This window comes from Abrus precatorius, unplaced genomic scaffold (assembly GCF_003935025.1).
Source record: "Abrus precatorius isolate BTA unplaced genomic scaffold, Abrus_2018 Scaffold2, whole genome shotgun sequence".
Classification (NCBI taxonomy): Eukaryota; Viridiplantae; Streptophyta; class Magnoliopsida; order Fabales; family Fabaceae; genus Abrus; species Abrus precatorius.
Genome location: NW_020874362.1, coordinates 35,130,495 through 35,151,553, shown reverse-complemented (window position 1 = coordinate 35,151,553; position 21,059 = coordinate 35,130,495). Strand labels below are relative to the sequence as shown.

The 21,059-nt window shown below is 32.7% G+C and overlaps 2 protein-coding genes across 8 annotated transcripts; both read left to right on the top strand.

Moving 5' to 3' along the window:
- The first annotated feature begins 4,836 nt into the window (after window positions 1-4,836).
- On the top strand, window positions 4,837-10,062 carry LOC113857896. 2 transcript variants are annotated; one of them, XM_027490170.1, is made up of 6 exons: window positions 4,837-5,220; window positions 5,509-6,499; window positions 6,640-6,827; window positions 8,752-8,788; window positions 9,057-9,124; window positions 9,221-10,062. In XM_027490170.1, the coding sequence occupies exons 1-6, from the start codon at window positions 5,123-5,125 to the stop codon at window positions 9,693-9,695; spliced, it is 1,857 nt and encodes a 618-aa protein (XP_027345971.1). In that variant the 5' UTR covers window positions 4,837-5,122; the 3' UTR covers window positions 9,696-10,062. The 2 variants fall into 2 exon arrangements, with proteins under 2 accessions (XP_027345971.1, XP_027345972.1); XM_027490171.1 differs by having other exon boundaries at window positions 6,688-6,827; window positions 9,221-9,928.
- Window positions 10,063-11,856: 1,794 nt separating this feature from the next.
- Window positions 11,857-17,908, top strand: LOC113857950. Of its 6 annotated transcripts, XM_027490295.1 has the most exons (5): window positions 11,867-11,982; window positions 12,072-12,203; window positions 13,027-13,189; window positions 13,311-16,977; window positions 17,203-17,466. In XM_027490295.1, the coding sequence occupies exons 2-4, from the start codon at window positions 12,090-12,092 to the stop codon at window positions 16,937-16,939; spliced, it is 3,906 nt and encodes a 1,301-aa protein (XP_027346096.1). In that variant the 5' UTR covers window positions 11,867-11,982; window positions 12,072-12,089; the 3' UTR covers window positions 16,940-16,977; window positions 17,203-17,466. The 6 variants fall into 6 exon arrangements, with proteins under 6 accessions (XP_027346094.1, XP_027346097.1, XP_027346096.1 ...); XM_027490296.1 differs by having other exon boundaries at window positions 11,862-11,992; window positions 13,311-17,908; XM_027490294.1 differs by having other exon boundaries at window positions 13,311-17,908.
- Window positions 17,909-21,059: the final 3,151 nt, after the last annotated feature.

The window sequence follows — 21,059 nt, the reverse complement described above, 5'->3', positions numbered from 1 at the left end:
ACAAAATCAATCTCCGTTTTTTCACCATGGAATCTCGCTAAACAATTTTTATTGATATAGTGAAAATAGTTAACAAAAATAAAACTATCTCGACATAGGATCTGGATCCTCTCATCTCGATCATCTCACTTTTTAAAATCTCACCATTCATTCATTTAATCATTTTATTTAACTGAAAATCTCATGCAGTAGTGTAGTCACAGCAGAAAATTAATGATATATATATTAATGAATATATTTATTTATATATTTAATATTATAAACATTTTTTTATATTAAACGGAGCAGAAAGCCCAACAAAACAAAACTAGGCTATGAACATAGGTTTTAAAAATCCAAAAGAGTCCAGCCCAAAGAAAAGGAAACTTTATAAAACAGTGAAAGACAATCTAAACTTAAAACTTAATTTAGCCAAACAATTAGCAAATTTTTAAAATATACATGTGACTACTTTTTGTTAGTTTTAATAAATTAGTTATTTATTTCTTATAGGATTAAAAAATTAATAAATAATAAATTTTTGTTAAAAATTATAACACTTAATAATATCCATACATTCAATATTGTAATACTATGTTATTTTTAATAAAAGATTGCAATGCATAGGTTCCAACTATGAGAACTTAACACACATTAAATAAAGTGAATAAGTATTAAATAAAAAAAAGTATGTACATTTATTATTTTAAAATATACAAAGTATTTTATTAATTTTTCATTTAATAATTTAAAAAATTATAAGGATACAATTAGAAGAATTTTAAATTATTTTAAATATACTAATGGAAGGAATACATTGAGAATAAAACTGATAAAAAGGTCGGACTAATCAATTCTTATTTTTTTTTTATTCAATTGATCTTTTTTTTTTAAATCAAATTTGGACTGAATTTAAACGTTTATTTTGAGATTAAAATACAATATATGCTTTTTTTACTAAGAAAGTTTGAATCAAATTACCTCATATGATCGAATAACTCATTTTAACAACTTTAATTGAAATAAGAATTGCGCAAATTCATAGGCTTATAAGAAGACAATAGTTGAGATAAAATACCGCTGAAAGGATCTCTATTTCATAATTTCATTAATAGAAAATAAAAATGTATTTCATTATTTTTAAAATTTAATAAATTTTATAATATAAAAAGGAGTAAGTATATTTTAATAACAAGAAATATTATATTATATTAAATAAACTATGTTAAGGATATAAAAAATTTAAAAATCATACAAAATTTTAATTAAGATCATTTAAAAAAAATATTTATTGTGCATAGTTGGAAATAAATGACAATATAAAATCTATAAAGAAGCTATATATATTTTTATTAATATATTAAAATTTAAACTTTCTTAGATTTTATATTATTTTTAATGAAAACCTACCTTAGATTAGTATTATTCAAGAACAAATGTGTCTATATATATATAAAACAAGTAACTCAAAGATAAGTATAAGTTACAGGGGATAAAATTTTAAATAAATAGATTTTTCATCAAAACAAGAGTGTAAATTTTGTTTTTCTAATTAATATTTAAATAATGAATATAGAATTTTTTGTTATAAAAAATTAATTTTATATACTTAACTTTATTGAAGTATGTAACTTTAATTTTAAATCGGCCTTTTGGTATATGACAAAATATTTATTATTATTGAAACATTGTAGTATCCTTTTTGGTACATCCATAAAACAAATTGTGGAATTTAAGTAAACAGTCGAATACTTTTAAAATTCCTAGTATTACCAATAAGATTTCTTTTTTGCTTGGAACGATGATCATCAATATAAATATGATCAAATCAATCGATTTTCACTAAATTATTGAATAATTATAATCTATATATATTACTAAACTTCTGCGACTAAAAGTATTTTTTCTTATTTTTATCACTTTTACTAAAAATGTCACATTATATTTCTTCTTATTTTTGTTTTCTAAATATATTTTTATTTATTAATTCATTTAATTTTGTTAAATTTTTATTTATTTTAATCTTTATGTTTCTCAACCTTTTTTGTTTTTCTCTTATTATTATTATATTTTCATAATTAAATTAATACCAAGTGACTTTATAGGTAAGGAATAAATAATTTAATATTTCTATCTTTAAGTAAATTTTATATTACTAATAATATATAAATGATTAATAATGTAGAATGATTTATAAGTATCATTCAAGATCTTTTCACTAAAAGTGTCACATGATATTTTTAAAATTTATTATTTTAATATTTTTATTTAGTTCATCTATACATTTTTTAATCTTCTACATTTTCATTTTTCAATTTTTTTCTTATTCTTAGATATTTTATATCCCTTTGAATATTAAATCAATATGAAATAGTTTTAAAATTCTAAATAAATAATTTTTTTGCATACATATGATAAAGAGACAAAAGGAAAAGAAAGGAAACAACTAAACTAGCCTAAGTTGTCCTTATACAAATAACGTTTCTAAAGAAGAGAAAAGGAGTAGTAGAAATATGCATAGCTTTTGGTTGACAAATAAAATTGACTTCACAATGATGCATATTTATGCACCTGATGAACTGAACCCTCATTCAACATGTCGATAATTATTGTAGGGGCAACAACAATCCCAAAACTTGGCTGCCAAAGAATGTTTAACCCATGAAAAATAGTCATTAGTTCAACTTTCGTAGGATCTCCTTCACCATCTTGAGAGGAAAAATCAAGCACCCAGTTTTTCATATGGTCTTCGATAACCATGCCAGCACCAATCTAATTAGTTTTAGGCAAATAGGTCTCATGAACACATATAGTTTAAAGATACCATGGTCTAGGATTCCCCAAAAACAAATGGATATCCACATGCTTCTTATCTTTCCTTAGAGAAAGTATAATACCATCATGAAGTAGATATATAATATTATTGATAACCTTCTTAACCTCCCATTTATGCTCATAAAAAATGTAATTATTCCTCCACCTCCAAAGAAAGGAAGAGGAATCTGATCATTGATGTGTTCAACTTCTTCATCCAATCACCTCTCTAACATGTAAACAACCATGAAGGCAGTGTAAAGTATATTGATCTAGTCCATGAGAGCATCTCCCCAAGTTGGAATCATGGCCATATTGCAATAATAGCAAAGTGAATTTGTTGGGAGAGAATCATGGAGCAAAAGCCAAAGTAAGAGAATAGGTATGCTTGTTTCTATTTTAATTTTTAATTTTTAAAAATTATATTTTAAAATTAATTTAAAAACTGTTTTAAAAATAAAATGAAAATAAAACTTATATTTATAAACAACTTTTATTTTATTTACTTTTAAATAAACTGTTTTTAAAAACAAAAATAAAGGTACTCTAATTTTTTCTACAACTCTCACCTTCCCCAACCATTTCCAAGATCTATTATAATCACTAGAGAGGAGATACTCATAGCCTGAAGAGGCATGATATACTATTTATACTTTCATCCCAGATCCAACAATTCATCCATAGTAGGAGCCAAGATATTAGAAGTGGATTTCAACTCTCTTGTGATCTAGGGAGGGATGTGGTCAAATTAATTAACTTTTGTAAATTTTCTCATATAATATCCTTTTAAGCAAAGTTTATTCTAAAATATATAGATATGAAGAAAGTTAGTAACATACTTTTTTTTATCATATATTTTTTTATTATTAGCTAAAATTTATTTTAAACTATAAAAATAATACGAATTTCACTCTTTTATACTCATAAATTAACATTTCTCTTTTATATTTTTATAATTATAATTTCAATAAATTTGAGTTAATAATAGAAAGGATGTTAAAAAATGCGTTACTAAAATTTTTCTATGAACCTAATCCACTTTATTTGAAATAAGATAAACATGACGTTTAGATACATAATTTATGTAATTTTTTATTTAATAAATTATTTTTAAATTATGACTTATATCTTAAACTTAACAATAAAATTTATTAAGATAAATTAATTTTTTTATTAAAATAAATTAAAAATAACTTATAAAACTCAAACTATTTTTCTTAAGTTTTTTCAAACATACCAAATGACCAATTTCTGTAATAAATTGAAGTATTCCTACATGTTACGGATATAAATAGAGAAACCCTCCGAAAGAATATTTTTATCATTGACATGACTTCTGTAAGTATAAGACGTATTACTGTTGCAAGAATCACTAAGCTTGATTTGATTTGATAGAAAAATAAAATAAATAAATTATTTAAGAAAAACATGAAATAAGTAAATAAACTATAATATGAATTGTTTAATTAGCTATTTTGTTATTTTTAGATATCAATTTTCTTTTTGTTTTAATGTTACAATTGAGGAACCAATCATAAATTAAAATTGAAATTACTATTTTAAAAAACTGGATGGAACCAATCTATTTGATTGGTAAATTTGTTCATGGAATAGTCCAATTAAGCCATTCAAACTATACATCAAACAACCAGCCTAAATTTTGATGATATAGATTTCAAATTCTTAGGTTTATATATCCTTTGATATAACAACGTTAAGGATTTAGTAATATTTTTTATTTTTTGAAGATTTGTGCTCTAAGAGTAGGTTGGGCCAATCCTTAAATGGATCCAAGTCCGTGCTGACAAGTGACAACTACGGCAAAGACAATACTTGGCAGTCACGAATCTTTCCCTTCCCAACAAAGATTAAAGAGTTGGGTTATGAATTCATGCATCGTCATTCATCAAAGGGTTTTCGATTCTATATCCTACGATGAGAAAATTTTGTCCCTTTACGTGGCAACATCCTATGGACAATCAAAATAAACCGTACAACACGAAAGCAATCCTAATAAATTAAAAATTAAAAAAAATTGCACACAATCAAATATCATTAACAATCATTCTCACACACTACTACTCACCGATCTTCTTCACTTTCTTTCCCATTTATCGCACCCCAAACCAATCACCAATCGTAATCGCGTTCCTGTTCCTCTTATTCTCTGTGTTGAGGTTTCTCTCCTCACTCTTCCCTCTCTTTCTCTCTCCCTTCGCTTCCAGCAACACAACCCTGAATTTGGCTTTCGGATTACGATTCTCTTTCTTTTCTTGATTTTTTTTTTTAAATTTTTGTGAGGAAGAGGGTGTGAGGGAGAAGGGGGAGAATGTCGAAGAAGAAAGTTAGTGGCAACACCATGACGCTTAAGGATTTCCATGGCGGTTCTATACCCTCTGATCTCCCTCTACCTTCTGCTCCCGGCGTGTAAGTACCACCCCCTTCATTGTTCTTTCTCTTTTTTTCAGTCGAATATTTTAAATTTTTAATATTTTTCTTTAGTTTGATTTGACTTCGATTATTTGCAAATGGGTACCCCTAATGTTGCTGTGGTTCTGAAAAAAAAAAAGGGTATTAGATAGGGAAATTAGATCTGCGGCTTTTAATTGTGCATGATTTTTGTTTTCTATTGGTTTGATGAGGTTTTTTCATTGATGGATCTGTGTATCAGCCCCTAGTAATGTTCTACTTTTTTCGGTTTTGGGTGTTCCGCAGGACTGTGAGGACTTCGGATCGTTCTGGTTATGATCGACCTTCAACATGGGGAACCCCGATGGGCCGCTCGGATCATTGGTCTCGGCCGCATACGTCACCGGCAACTAGGCATTATGATGACAAAACCCCTTTTCTGTCACACACTGCCCCCATTGGCAGGAATTTTGATGAGGATGAGAGGAAGCCCCTTGATGGTATTTCTGCCCCGCGGAGAACAATCAGTGATGAGAGCATTCGCGTTCCACCTTCTCGTGTTGAGGTGAAGCCTGAGTATGGACTGGGAGGGAGTTCATTGGGCAGGCAAGTGGCTCCAGTGTCTCAGATTTCTGTTGGGACTGGAAATTTTTTCTCGACCAGGGTCACTGCAGCGGTTCACATGGCAATGAATCCTCAGAGTTTAGGAGGTAGTAAGGAGCAGGGAAGTTCCGGTAGTGGTGGTGGTAATTATCCAAATGTATGGTCAACGAGGAAAGAAGTGGCAAGTGTTGTTGAGCAAGAGCAATCTGCTTGGTCTAGTGCTAATGCTGCTTCAAAGTTGGCTCATGCAAGTGCTCTTGAGAAGGTGTCTTCTGGTAGATGGCAGTCAAAGGCAGTCCCTTATCAGACAGATGCTGAGGTGGTTAGATCTTCTGAGGTTGAGAGTAGTAGACCACGTGCCAATGTTTACGGCAATAGTTCTTACAATAGGATGGATGCGGTAGGTGAAAAGGAGTATTATGATGCAATGCTAGCAAGACATGCTGAAAGGGGTTTAGGTATTGATAATCAGATGCAAGATGGTAGGAATGACTTACTGGATTATGAAAGGTCTGGGGTTTCCAAGTATTCAGAAGCACAGCCAAGAAGTGTTTATCATTCTGACGGGGTAATGGTTGGGTCTGATTTGCAACACCCTGTGCCTTCTGAACCAACTGAGCGACCTAAACTGAAGTTGCTACCAAGGGCAAAGCCACAGGAAAGTTCAGAACCTTCTGTTATGGGATATGCACAGGTATTCACATGTTTACCTTTTGAGATTCCCTTCCTCAAGTGATTTTTTTCTTCTGGCAGACAGGGTGGAGCTTTCAGTTTTTAGTATTTATTTATTCCTATATGTGCTTTATGGATGCTCTCTTAATTGCTCCATGATAGGGTTATCGGCAGGTTAATGATTCTGGCCACGTTGGAACTGTTTACCAGGCGCATGGACATGCCAATGTTGTGAAGCCTCTATCAACTGAAAATGAAATTGGGAAGGAGGTAGGACAGCGTCCGAAGCTGAATTTAAAGCCTCGGTCGCAGCCACTTGAACAGTTGGACGGAAACACTGAAAGAGACAGGTTAGTTTCAAGAGACAGTGAGTTTGGGAGTTTTTATCTATGGTATATAATTATATATCTATTTTGTGGCAGTTGTGTTTATCTGTTATTTGGTGAAACGTTGCCACTTGATTGAACCTATAGTAAACTGTAGTCGGAGGCCCACTTCCACAGTAGTTGCTTGAAGATCACAATAGTGGCTGCTCATTACCTAAACTCTAATCCTAATACTATAATACTCCCAACATGCACTGTGAAAGGTGAAAAATATTTTGTTTTAATCTAACTAAATTTTTTATCAGGTCAATTCAAGTTCAAAACTAACTACATTACCTATATCAGATATTTTAGAGATATATGTTGTCTTTGGCAGAGTAAAGTAATACTCATGTTTTTTAACTTTTTTTTTAGTAATAAGTTGCATGTGTTCTTTATGAGAAAAGAGATTGTCCTTCCCTACAAGCCACAACTCCAATATTTTCTGTTTAGAATGATTAAGAAGAAAGGAAAAAGATGTGATTTCCCCACGTACAACACAGTACAAATACGCTAGTCCTAAATTACACAAGCAAAAAATTGTTATAATTTCTAGTCAGTTTTAAAATTTTAATGAAAATAACAAAAGGGGGATTGTGTGCATTTCAGGCCTCTTGTGCATGCATGTGTATGTGGAATCTTAATGCCTTCATTTTTGTTGTCTATTAATTGGAAATTTGGAAAATCTTAGAAGTTTCAGTGTAACTGTGTTAATTTCCAATGGCTATAATTTGGAGAAACAACTATGTGCTTACTACATTCCAAAGGTGATGGAGAGAAGTAGGGAGGTGAGGCAAGGGAGGAAAACAGTTTTAAGTCTCAAAAGACAATTAGATTTGGCACTTGATCCTAGCAAACTTCTTGTATGTCCACAAGATTTATTTGCTTTAAGGAATAGTAGAGTGGTATTTTTATCCAATTAAAATGATGGAAGGTTTTGCATATACTCAAGAGGAAGTTTAGTTTGCATTACCCAGTATATACTGAAAAAAATCATTATCCCTGCATTTTTCAAATTTAGCTGCTCATTAATTAACTCCTTCTTGATGGATCTCATCTCATCCAGTTTCCTCTGTGTCGCCTCCACTCTGCTCCTTGCTTATACACTTATTTTTCATTTTTATAAAATATTTTATTTTATTAAACAAAATTTGAAAAAGAAACTGTGGAATTACATTAATACATCTCACATATGGAAACGTTTTGTGGGTAATAATTGTTTTCTTTCTCTGTGTTTGTATTCTTGGCTCATTTTCAAATTTAGTATTTACTATATTGTAAACTTTTGGAACCATTTTGGAAGATTAGACATAGGGCTTGGAACTGGGCCCTTTAGAAGTATAATTAGTAGCAACAATACAAACCAAGGAATTCAAAAACAACTAAATAGTGTCATTATTGATTATTATGTTTGCTTTTTAATTTCAAATTCATTATTTTTTTATTTATGTTTGCACTTATTCTTGTCATATAAGGAATGCTTTTTGACTGCTGTTGTGAATTGTCATTATTGATATGGTTGTTAGTGAGTGTCATAACATAGAGAATTTCACCCAGTGTTCGTGGCACTTGTGATATTTTGGGACTGTTACCAAGCATTATACAGACATTGAATACTCCCGTTTCTCAATCGTGGCCTACTTTAACGAAATAGTATCTCTTAGAATTCTTGAATCATGTTATGTTCTTCACCTACCTATACTAAGGTTTCTTATTTCTGCTTTTGCTTAAAAGCAAAGTGCATATGAAATATTATGTTGAACTTTGTAATATCTTAATTCCATCTTGTGTCTTTGGTCCATGCTTAATATGATATAGCTAGCATGGGCTACTTTCAGCAAGTTCATTTGGTGAATTATTATTCAATGCTTCGTGTTTAGTAATGGAATTGATGATGCAAATGTTTCAGGAATGCTTTATTTGGTGGAGCACGCCCAAGAGAACTAGTAAGTTTTTCATTTTATCTATTGTCCTGAATGCCAGTTAAATTATGCTTATTTTTTACTATTATTTTTTGTTTCTTTGGTATTATGGTATGGATATCCTGTTAAAGTGTCCCCCTTCCCAATTTGGGTGGAATATTCTAATTTCCTAATTTATGTGCCTTAAAATGTGTCATGTAATGCCAACTGCAGCAACTGGCATCACTTTCTTTCCTTTTTGTTGTGCTTGGCTTCTTTTCATGATAATAATGTTGATAATATTTCCCCCCAGGTATTGAAGGAACGAGGGGTTGACGATGTTGCAATCAACAACTATGATGTGGTAGAGCATTCAAATAGGTAAAGACTTGTTTTGTTTGTCTGTGTACTACCATTTGACTCAAACGGCGATCCAAGTCTGATTCAATGCTTGCCAATAAATTGTGCTGTTTGAAGGGTTGAAAACAATATTTTGAGGGCCGAGAAACTCGCTGAACATTCAATCCAGACTCGACTTGGTGAAAAAACTGAGGACTCTCATCTTGATCCAAGAACAGGCAGAAAGCCTGAAAGGAAGGAGCAAAGGGTAGATGGTGAAAGAGCTCATACACAGAGGAGGAATTGGCGTGGTGATAATCGTAGAAACGGGAGGGAAACTGATAGGCAGCAGGCCTCTGAGAGGCCACCTTCACCCGAGACATGGCGTAAGCCTGTGGAGCAGCCAAAATCATCTTCAGGTGCTGTTGGCATACGCTATGGCAGAGCAGCTTCAGCAGTTGAACTTGCACAAGCATTTTCAAGATCTGTATCAGATCCAAAAGTAAATGATAGGTTTTCAGGTCAAAGGGGTCTGAACACTGGCAACAGGACACAAATGCCTTTTTCACGGCTTGTTGGTCCTACACCAAGGCCTCAAATCAATGGTTATTAAATCTTTGGTGGATAATTGGGACTCATTAGAGAGACCTATTTCTAGGAGACAGCATTTGATTCATACAAGTTGTGGCATTGCGGAGCACCTCATGGAGTGGATGTAGCTTTCATTATTTTCTCCTCATTCATAACCATGAGTGAGAAATTAAAACGGTTACGATTTACATAGCATTAGTTATGACTATACCAATTTACAATCACCATGTTTTATTTTTTTTCCTTCCCCCTTTTACTGCCAAAACATCGTATAATTGTTCGATTTAGTTTCCTCATCATGCAGCCATCTTGGACAATTTATGGATCATGATTAAGGATTTCTAATTTCTAAACAATTATTTAGTACTCAGCATACTGCTGTTCTATCTGCATTGGAGTAAAGCATCAACACAAGCAGTAATTTTTGTCAATAAATCAACTAAGAATGTTAATAAAATACTCTTTTGAAGACAATTTTTTAATATACTTTTTTGACTGGTCTAATTTTTGAAGAGTTAAAATAATATTTAAAAAATGATCAATTTTTAAAGAAAGGGCTTTAATGCTTTTAAAATCAATTATAAGAAGAGAATTAAAGAGTGTAATTAGCATTTGTCTGATGTCGTTAGTTTCAGCTTCTGTTTTTAGTTAAGACTCTATAAGTTGTGAGGACTGATTTGCTTGACAGGTGTTCTTACGTAACTGATGGGTGGATGTGATTTCCAATCATCGCAACTCAGAAAATTAAAAAACAAAAATGGTGCTATCTAATTTTGTTGAATAGAACACTCCTCGTTGAAAAATTTAAGGGGATGTCTACCAAACCTGAAATAAAAATGAGGTTAATCAATCCATTCTAAGTAGACTAGTATAATCAATTTTGGATTTATTTATTTACTCATCTTCAATAACTTAATACTTAGGATACCGATGTTGATTAAGATATATGATAATATGAGTATACTTGTCTAAATTTTATCGATTCACTTAAGAGGTTATTGTTTAATCCCATTTTTACTTTAGATAACCGCAGTCAAATATGAAATTTTTATCCATTAATCAACGTCACACAACAAAATTCGTGTTATAACCTAGGTTTTGACTAGTTCAAACTATTTCAATTATGAAAAAGGTTGTAGCATTGAATTTAATTACATATATCGAAACACTTAACTATGAGCAAAAATAAATTTTTAATTCAAAAGTTGATAATTTTTTTTCAAAATTTAAAATAAACTAATTTAAACACACAATATATGTAAAAAAAAATGCTTCAAATTCGTGATGCAAATAAAAGGAGATTGAAAGTACATAAATGAAGTAAAATAAAAGATTTCTAGCCTAAAAATAATTCGATTTATCTGCATGTTTTTAAGTGAAATACTCTCATGTAAAGGATAAAGGTTCGAATTCAGGAAATACTAGTTGCTTATTATCAATGATAAGGTTAGACAAAAGCCAATCGTTCAGGTGTTTATATATATAATTTTTACGAGTACTTTATAAATTATTATCATTAATTTTATATTAATAAATAGTGAAATTAGTGATTTATTTTAAATATTTTTTTATTTCTAAATATTAAAAAATTACAACCATTAATTTAAAAAAAAAGTATATAATACCCTTTTTAGGATCGTAAACCAGTTATACTTTTGGTCAACAAGATCGTAAGGGGATAGTTTTGGATACACCCAAAAGAATTGTTTGGCTCAAAACAAAAATCTATAAACTTTAGCCTCTTACTTGAGGCCTGATCATTTTGGGTTCATCCAACCACAATCTTCTTCCTATTGAAAAAAATAAACAACAACAACAAATTTCTTTAAGAAAATATTTTGAATAATAAAAACTTTTTATTATTCAAAAGTAAAGCTAAAGCGAGATACTTGTATTGCTCTATATACTGTCCTTTTTTTTTTTTTTATAGAGCCTTCTAAAAAGATTATCTATTAGTCTTTTTTATAAGATTTTTTTACAACTATGATTAACATTATTTTCTATGTAAAAAGGTTTTACTTAAATGAATTTAATTAATTTTTTCTTACGATAATAAAGAAAAAAAAAGAGTAAATTACAACTATTTCTGTTATTGAAGTCATTTTATTAAATGAAAAGAAATTAAATATAATTGTTAAAGCAATATGTAAATATTAATATATTTAATATTACTAAGGGAGGGGGGGGGGGGTGTATATATCCCCAGACAATTGACACGTTATGGGCCAACGGAAACGGCGTCGTGAACTGGTTTTGTGATCATCGTCATCATCACCATAACCAACGACCATCATTGCTTTTCTTCTTCGGTAATCCTAAGTAATTCCTCAGAGTCTCACTGTGAAAAACACGATTTTTGTAGCTTTTTTTGATTTGTGGGTATTTTGATCTTAAAAAGAGGACGAAAAGGAGCAACATGTTGGAGAAGATCGGGTTGCCACCGAAGCCTTCGTTGAGAGAGAATAATTGGGTGGTCGATGCCTCACACTGCCAGGGATGTTCCGCTCAGTTCACCTTCATCAATCGCAAGGTAAATATAAAAACCTTTTGCAATTTGAGAGAAAATCCATGATTTATATTCTCTCCAGAATGTTAGGTTTGATGTGGGTATTTCAAAAAAACTTTAAGTCGTTAACCTTTCTCTTTTAATATTCGTGCACGGTAAAAACTTTGTGTTTGATGTCATTTTGCTAGTTAGTTTTTGGCTTCCCTATTTTGAAGTTTGTGTGTATTTATGATTTTTTTTTAGTGTGGCATGGATAATTAATTTCATATGAATTTTGCAATTTTATTTATTTTCTGGATGAAGAGTGGTTAAAAGTCAGTTCAGTATGTGGCGGGTCTGTTTGGGATAATCATGTTATGGTAGTTGATTGGTTTAATCAGATTAGTTAATTGTATGTAATTGCGTTGATTATGAGATATATTGTGTATAATGATGAATAGATTGTTGCTAAATATTACTTGGGCTTTTTGCTCTGTAAAGCTTTGTTTAAGGGTAGTTCATTTGTTGCTCATTTTCCTCGTAGGAGCATATATGTATGTTTTTGCCTGCTATTCATTCATGTAAAGTTGTCAAATCATGTGGCAGCGCGTTGGTTCTCGTTTAATTGTGCAGTGCATCTGTAACTTCCTAAGATTGGATGACTCACTATATGTGTATGTTATCCAGTTGTAGTCTTTTATCAAACTTGTACTTGGTTATGCTTGTTAATTTCCATAATTTTGAGTGGAAAATGAGATGCTGAGTACTGGAAGATGATCTTCTATGTTTGCTTATTCGTATCTGATTGAACTCAAACTGGATTTTTTGTCCAAAATTTAAATTTTGACAATTTTCTTTTATGTTTCAGCATCACTGTAGAAGGTGTGGGGGCTTGTTTTGCAACAGTTGTACCCAACAAAAAATGGTTTTACGTGGACAAGGTGGTTCACCTGTGCGTATTTGTGAGCCTTGTAAGAAGCTAGAAGAGGCAGCACGGTTTGAGATGCGACATGGACGCAGAACTGGGAGAGGTATGCTTTCCCCCGTGGCTTTCAAGCTGTGCAATTTTATGTTAGAATAGCACTCCTTTATTTTACTCTCTTTATTACTACACAGTTCCATTCTCTTGAATATTTGTTTCAATTTCTTCAGGGAGCTTGAAATCAACACCTAAAGATGAAGATGAGGTTTTGAGCCAGATTCTTGGTCAAAATAAAGAGGAACTCTTTTCATCAGGAAAGCAGTCAACTAGTGACAAAGTTCCAAGCCGACAGAGATCAGGTGGCATGGCATCTTCTTCAAGTACTTCCAGTTTTGATGATGGAGGAGACATACAAAAAATTCTCTCAAATGAAAAGCCCAATATTTTGGGTATTGATTTGGGATCCACCACTCCTGATGAGTTACGTCAGCAAGCTTTGGAGGAAAAAAAGAAGTATAAAATTCTGAAAGGAGATGGGAAATCTGAGGAGGCATTGAGAGCTTTTAAAAGAGGGAAGGAGCTTGAGAGGCAGGCTGATGCTTTGGAAGTTCAATTAAGGAAGTCTCGTAAGAAGTCTTTGCCATCTGGAAACTCGTCAGACATGCACAATAGAGGTATTCCTGTGGAGTCTGACAGGAAAACAAAGTCACTTCCTCATGAGGATAAAGAAAAGCATGATATTACTTCTGAACTTAGAGAGCTGGGATGGTCTGATATGGATCTAAATAATGAAGATAGAAAGTCAGTAAACTTGAGTTTGGAGGGTGAACTCTCATCAATAATTGGAGAACTCTTTGCAAAAACAGGTGAAAAAAAGGGAAGTAGAATTGACAAGACCCAAGTTGTTGCTCTGAAAAAAAATGCTCTAATGTTGAAGCGTGAGGGTAAACTTGCAGAAGCCAAAGAGGAACTGAAAAGAGCTAAAATTTTAGAAAAGGAACTGGAAGAACAGGAACTCCTTGCTGAAGCTGAAGATTCTGATGATGAGCTATCAGCATTAATTCGTGGCATGGATGATGATAAAGAAATTTCAAATGTGTATGATCATGAGAATGGTTTTGATTTTAATCGTCTATTGGCCATTTCTGATGATCTTGATGGTAATTTTGAAGTGACAGATGAGGATATGATGGACCCTGAATTAGCTGTTGCTTTGGAATCATTAGGTTGGACTGAACCTCAAAATACATCTTCCATGTCTCAAACCTTTGACAATGAAACATTAGTTGGTGAAATTCAGTCTCTTAAAAGAGAGGCTCTTAATCAAAAGCGGGCAGGTAATACTGAAGAAGCAATGTCATTATTGAAAAAGGCAAAATTATTGGAAAGGCACTTAAACAGCTCTGGGCCTGAAGACGATAATACCATCTCAAAAAAATCAACTGCTGTAAGGAAAAGTTTGAATTCTGAAATTGCTAGTGATGGATCCAACTCCATTCAATTGGATGAGAGAAATATGGGAAACATTAATGCCACTAAAAATGTTGCTTCCACAGTGGCACCTAAAAGCAGATTGACGATTCAAAGAGAGCTTTTGAGTTTGAAAAAGAAGGCTCTCACATTGAGAAGAGAAGGGAAAATTAATGCAGCAGAAGAAGAAATGCGGAAGGGTGAAGCTCTTGAACGTCAGCTGATGGAAATGGATAAGGCTTCAAATCCTAAAACATCTCGGATGAATACCACTGATAATGTCGCACATACAGCACTCAAGCATACTGATATCAATAGCAATCTACCACTTGAGGATGGAAGTGATAATGATGTAACGGATCAAGATATGTCTGATCCAACATATCTTTCACTCCTTAGGGACTTGGGTTGGAATGATGAAAATAATGAACTTGCTAATTCTGCTAGCAAATCTTTGAGGGAAGATGATAAGCATTTTGTTCCAGTCAATGGTACTCCTCCAACTAAACAATCTACAAATATCTTGGTTGAAGCTCCAAGAAAAAGTAAAGTTGAAATTCAGAGGGAACTCTTGGGTTTAAAGAGAAAGGCCCTTGCTCTCAGGCGTGAAGGGAAAGCCGAGGATGCAGATGACATTCTTAAAATGGCCAAAGCATTGGAAACCCAGATTACAGAGATGGAAGCTGCAAAGAATACAGCACAGGTTGTGGCTCCTATGATGAAAGACAAACTCATCAATCCTCCAGTTGATGAAGAAAAGGACGTGGTTGTTTCAGAAGAGGATATGCATGACCCAGCATTGAATTCAATGCTGACTAGTCTAGGGTGGAAGGATGATGAATCTGAACCTGTGACCATAAAAGAAGCGCCAGTTAGGGAAGCTACTAATAGGTTTACACATACTATGGACCTATCTGTACATGATTCCTCTCTAGTCATTCCTGCTACAGCTTCAAGGAGTAAGGGAGAGATTCAAAGAGAACTTTTAGCATTGAAAAGGAAGGCACTTGCTTGTAGGCGCAAGGGAGAAGGAGAAGAGGCTGAGGAAATTTTAAGAAAGGCCAAGATTTTGGAAGCCCATATAGAAGATTTTGGAAGCCAGAAAAAGGACACACCACTAAATGTTTCCAAGGATGAACAATCTGTTCTGTCTGAATCCTGTGACTTCCAGGAAAGGCATGGAAGTTTGGGTGTTGCTATTGAAGTTGATAATGCTTCAGTCTCATCTGTGGTTGGGTCAAGTAAGAATAGTACCGTAACAACATTTGATTTAGAAAGAATGAACGACACAAATATTCCTTTCTTAAGGAAGTCAGATAATTTAATGCGTGCAACCTCTCAATCTGCAGATGATAAACATACATTATCTGCTGAGGTGAGTGATTCAAGTGAACATCTTTCAAAAAAGCTAAAAGCTGAAAAGACCACGGGTTACAGCTCCTCAGGTGGCCACTACATGCACACGCTAGATTTACTAACTGGTGATGGTTGTAACAGTTCTGAAATATTGACTCAAAAACAAAAGGAAGAAAAACTTGGTTCGGCTAATTCATCTCTAGCTCGTCCTGCTCTTCATTTGGACCCTTCAGTCAATTTCAGCGAAGATACAACTCAAAAGAGAAGAGCAGCGACTGATACAATTGAAAAGTCAAACATAAGCGAGTCAAATGCTGTTCAGAATTATGCTTCTCAGAGCCACCTTTCCTTGCGTCAAGAAATTTTGGCTCACAAAAGGAAGGCAGTTACTTTGAAAAGAGAAGGGAAACTAGCAGAAGCCAAGGAGGAACTCCGACGAGCGAAGCTGTTGGAGAAGGACTTGAAAGATGGAAGTATGCAGCCAGACCCTGCCCCTACCAACAATGTTTCCCATGCATCAAATGTTGTGCAAAAGAAACAAGAATCACCAAATGTTGGTGCAAAACCATTGTCTAGTCGCGATCGTTTCAAATTGCAACAGGAGTCTCTGGGGCACAAACGTCAGGCCCTAAAGCTACGGAGGGATGGACGGATAGAGGAAGCAGAAGCCGAGTTTGAACGAGCAAAGGCAATTGAAACCCAGTTGGAGGAGCTGGCTAATCATGATTCTAAGTTAGATGCCGTAGATGATGTGACTGTTGAGGATTTTCTCGATCCTCAACTCTTATCTGCACTGAAAGCTGTTGGACTTGAAGATGTAAGTGCTGTATCAAAAGGCACAGAAAGACAAGAGACTGTGAAATCCAGTGCTAAAGTTGAAAACCCTAACCAAGAGAAAATTCAGCTAGAAGAAAGAATCAAAGAAGAAAAATTGAAGGCAGTTAGTTTGAAACGTGCCGGAAAACAAGCTGAAGCCTTAGATGCCCTTCGACGTGCCAAACTGTATGAAAAGAAGCTGAATTCAGTTCAGTAACATCTGCGTGATGATGAAGTAAATACTGCAACTTCAAGGTAGCAAGTCCTCGACCCTTGTTCAAATTGTTAGTTACTTTTATGTTATTTTAATTTGTGAACTTTTGCTACCATTACATGCATGTTTGCTTTGTGTTCATAAATATATACATGATCATTCGAAAGTTAACAATTTTCAGATGTGATTCTAAAGATTAATAGAATCAGTTTATATAATTTGTTTACATTTAGTGTTTTAAAATTGGACACGTTGCTTTGCCGCAGATCTAAGTTATAGGCAGTGTTTTAGCCATCTTCCATTCGATAACAAGATAAGGTCTGAAGATCTATTAACTGATTCACAACATCGTCTAAGAGTTCGATGCAGGATCGAGAAATATGGGCCAGTTTGTTTTGAGAAACGTTTTCTGATTTCATTTCTTGTTTTAATGAACAATGATAAAAAATGTTGTATTATGTTTATTGTTCTATAACAAAAGGTTTAATACAATTTATATCCCCTATGCCCACTGTGGCACCGTATGCTTTTATTAAGTTGAAGAAATAAACACATTGAACTCCTATTCAACCATGAAAATAATCTAGTCTCTGCACCAAACTTGGGGTGTTTCCTTAACAAGGAGTTTCCTCCTTCAAACATTTACAACTTCAACAATGCTATTTTAACACTTGGGTATAAACTGTTTTTTAATTTGTACTGAGTACACATTTTTTTCTTTATTTTAATTAAATAATGTAAAAAAGAAAAGGAGATTTCGTGAAATGAGGAACAAGCAACCTGCTCTTGCTGCCTGTAAAAATGGCTCCTGTCACTTGCAAAAATTCTATCAAAAATAAAATTGCAAGAATCAGAAAAAGAAGCAACCAAGCGTAAAGTAAGAGAGATATAAAAAGGGGAGCAAGTGCATTAGGGGGAGGTTGGTTGAAAAGGAAAAAGAGAGAGAGAGAGGGAGTACCAAAGAAAATTAAGAGATAGAACAGAAAAAAATAACGAATTTTTGAAAGAAGGAAAAAATCAACAAGAACTAATAATCAAAGAAGAAAAAAGTTTAGATAGGGAAAGCAAGGCTAGGAAAAATTTGAAAGGAAGAATCAAACACAAAAATTAAGTAATTTCTTTCGTTTATTATTATGAGTTGTATAAATTGAGTTTAATTTTTTTTTTTTGTTAATGTTTGAGATTGCTTGGATTTTGTTTCGAATATTCTTACCATTTTTTAACATAGATTGAAAATATGAAAACATAATGCATGTCAAACACAAAATTTTAAAGTCCCATAATGTAAAATACAATGCAATGTGTAAGGCACTTAATGCACATTAAAAAAAAAGAGGAAACAGGAGAAGTGATAAAAAATAAGCTCTAAATAGTAATCTTCACTTTACCTCCGTTGTGAAGCCATGGCCTTCATTAATCAAGCTTCACTATGGAGTTCTAATGACTCAACTGACACATCTCCCAAATCACATCTCCCTTTTATTTCCATATATATCACCCCACCTTGCTAGACGTCCAACGAAAACCCAACGGTGACCATCACCTTCCTATTTTGTTCTTTCCTTTTACTCATTGCAAACAACAAACTTTTTCTCAAATGTTTGGTATCTTTGATTTTGCACCATAAATGTTGGAGGTTTTTTTGCCCTTTTGGGGTTATTCTGAAAATAAATTATCAAAATAGAGTTGCATGCAAACAAATTTTTGGTTTGGGGTGGACGGGTGACGTGGCAGCAAAATCTTCTGGAACAGGGACGACACATGTGATAACGTGGCCAACTGTGAGAGTGTCGTCCTATTAGTAGCCGATGCTCATGAAATGTCGATACATGTTACTTCAGGAACTTGTGTCGTCCATTTTGGGACGATTTTAGTGGCGTCCACAACAAAGACGACTCCAATGTCGTCCAACTAAACCTTCACACAATAACTGTGGAGGTGGGAATCAAATGGAGCTGGAGAAGAAATAGCAACCAGAGTAATAAGGTTAGATTTTAAGCATTATAAATATATAATTTTTTTATTGGCTATTAAAAATTTATATTTTGAATAATAATATTTATTTTATATTTAGATAATATTTTAAGTGTTAATGTTGTAATTTAATTTTTTTTTATGTTTGAAAATAAAACAGATAAAATATAATGTTAAAAAAATAAATATTTAAATATTTGTAATTACAAATGAATTTTTAAATATAATTTTATTATATTATAAAATAATTTTTAAATAAGCTTGGCTTATTTTTAATGCAGGATGAATGAAATTGTTGTTATATTATATTCAAATGGTAGAATATATGAAGGGAATGAGGGTATAATTTTTTAAGGGAAGAAAAAGATGATTAAAATAGAAGAGAGATCACACTTGAGATGTTTAAAAGGAAGATCCACACAAAATTGAAATTGTCTAGTTGTCGCTTAATTTCTAGATTAATTTCACGAATTTTAGTTAGGACAAATGGTTAATATCATACAACTCTGGATGTATGTGACGATGAAGACATAGATTGCATGATAAGTGCGTGTCAACAACCACATCATAGGAATGTAGTTGAGATATATGTGGATGTTGCGGTCGGTGAAACATATTTTGTTGTGGCACGTCCGGTAGAAGTGAATTTATCACTCTCACTCAATCATGGAAGTGATGATAATGATGATTATGCAACAACAGAAGGTAATATGAAGTTGATAATTTAAAATTTTTAAAATTGATGCTGCAAATACTATTAATAATATAAGTTTACAATGTACGATTTACAGATGAATATGAAGATGAAGAAGATATTTTATTAAATAATTTTTTTGACACTAAGACAGATGATGATTGTGATTCAATGATCAATATGGAGGGTATTGTAAGAGTTAGCTCAAAGCAACAACAACATAGAGATATGATTTTAGATAGTGATTTAAAAGATAGATTTTCATAACTTACATATGTAGTAATATATAAATTGTTAATGAGTGTATAAATTTGACGAATGAATTGTTGTAATGTAGAAACTACATTGCCCTCTTGGAATATAACCTCACATTACAGTCATATTAATTAGGAACACCCTGATCAAGAATTAGATTTTCTTGGTATGAATGACGTGCAATCATGGAAGGAAGGAGATGCATTATATGTTGGACAACTATTCAACACTAAAGAAGATATAATAATGGCTATAAAACATTATACCATGAGGAAACATCAAACTTTTTTTTGTGGTGGAGTCAAAAGCAACAACATATGTTGTGAAGTGTGTCAATCACAATAGTGGATGTCCTTGGAGAGTTCGAGCATCGTTGCCAAAAAATGCAGACAAGTGGAAAATTATAAAGTGGGGTGGTGCCCGTACGTGTGTACATCCTTCAATCTCTCAAGAGCACCAAAAGTTGGATTCCAAATGTATTTGCTCATGCATTCTTGGTATGTCAAATCTTATATTAAATTTTAATATTTTGAAATAGAAAAAAAATACTAATTTTCATCCTATTACATTTCAACAAATTGAAAAACTCCTTTATTATTATCGTACATGTAGGTATGGTGAAAGAAAAACCATCAGTGCCTATTTCGTTACTTCAAGAGAGAATTAGTGGTCAATTTGGATATTCAATTTCGTACAAGAAGGCATGGAAAGCAAAACAAAAAGCAATAGTTAATGTATTTGGTGATTGGGACGAATTTTATGTTGCATTGCCAAGGTGGTTAGAGTACATGCAATTACATACTCCTGGATCTGTATACAAAATTGAAACAAATGATTATGTTGAAAGTCACATCGTGGATAATAGATATCAAGTTTTTCATCGGTTGTATTGGTCGTTCAAGCAATGTCATGAAACTTTCAACTTTTGTAAGTCTATAATACAGGTTGATGGAACATTTTTGTACGGTAAGTACCGACAAACTTTGCTAATTGCTACAACTCAAGATGGAAACAACTGTGTGCTTTCCATTGTGTTTGCCATTGTGGAAGGAGAAACTTTATCTGCATGAGAATAGTTCTTAGCCATGATTCGTATAAATGTGACAAATAAGGTAGGACTTTGTTTGATCTCAGATCAACATCAAAGTATAAAAGGTGTAGTCTTTAACCCACATATGTTTATCATGTTTATTGCATTCT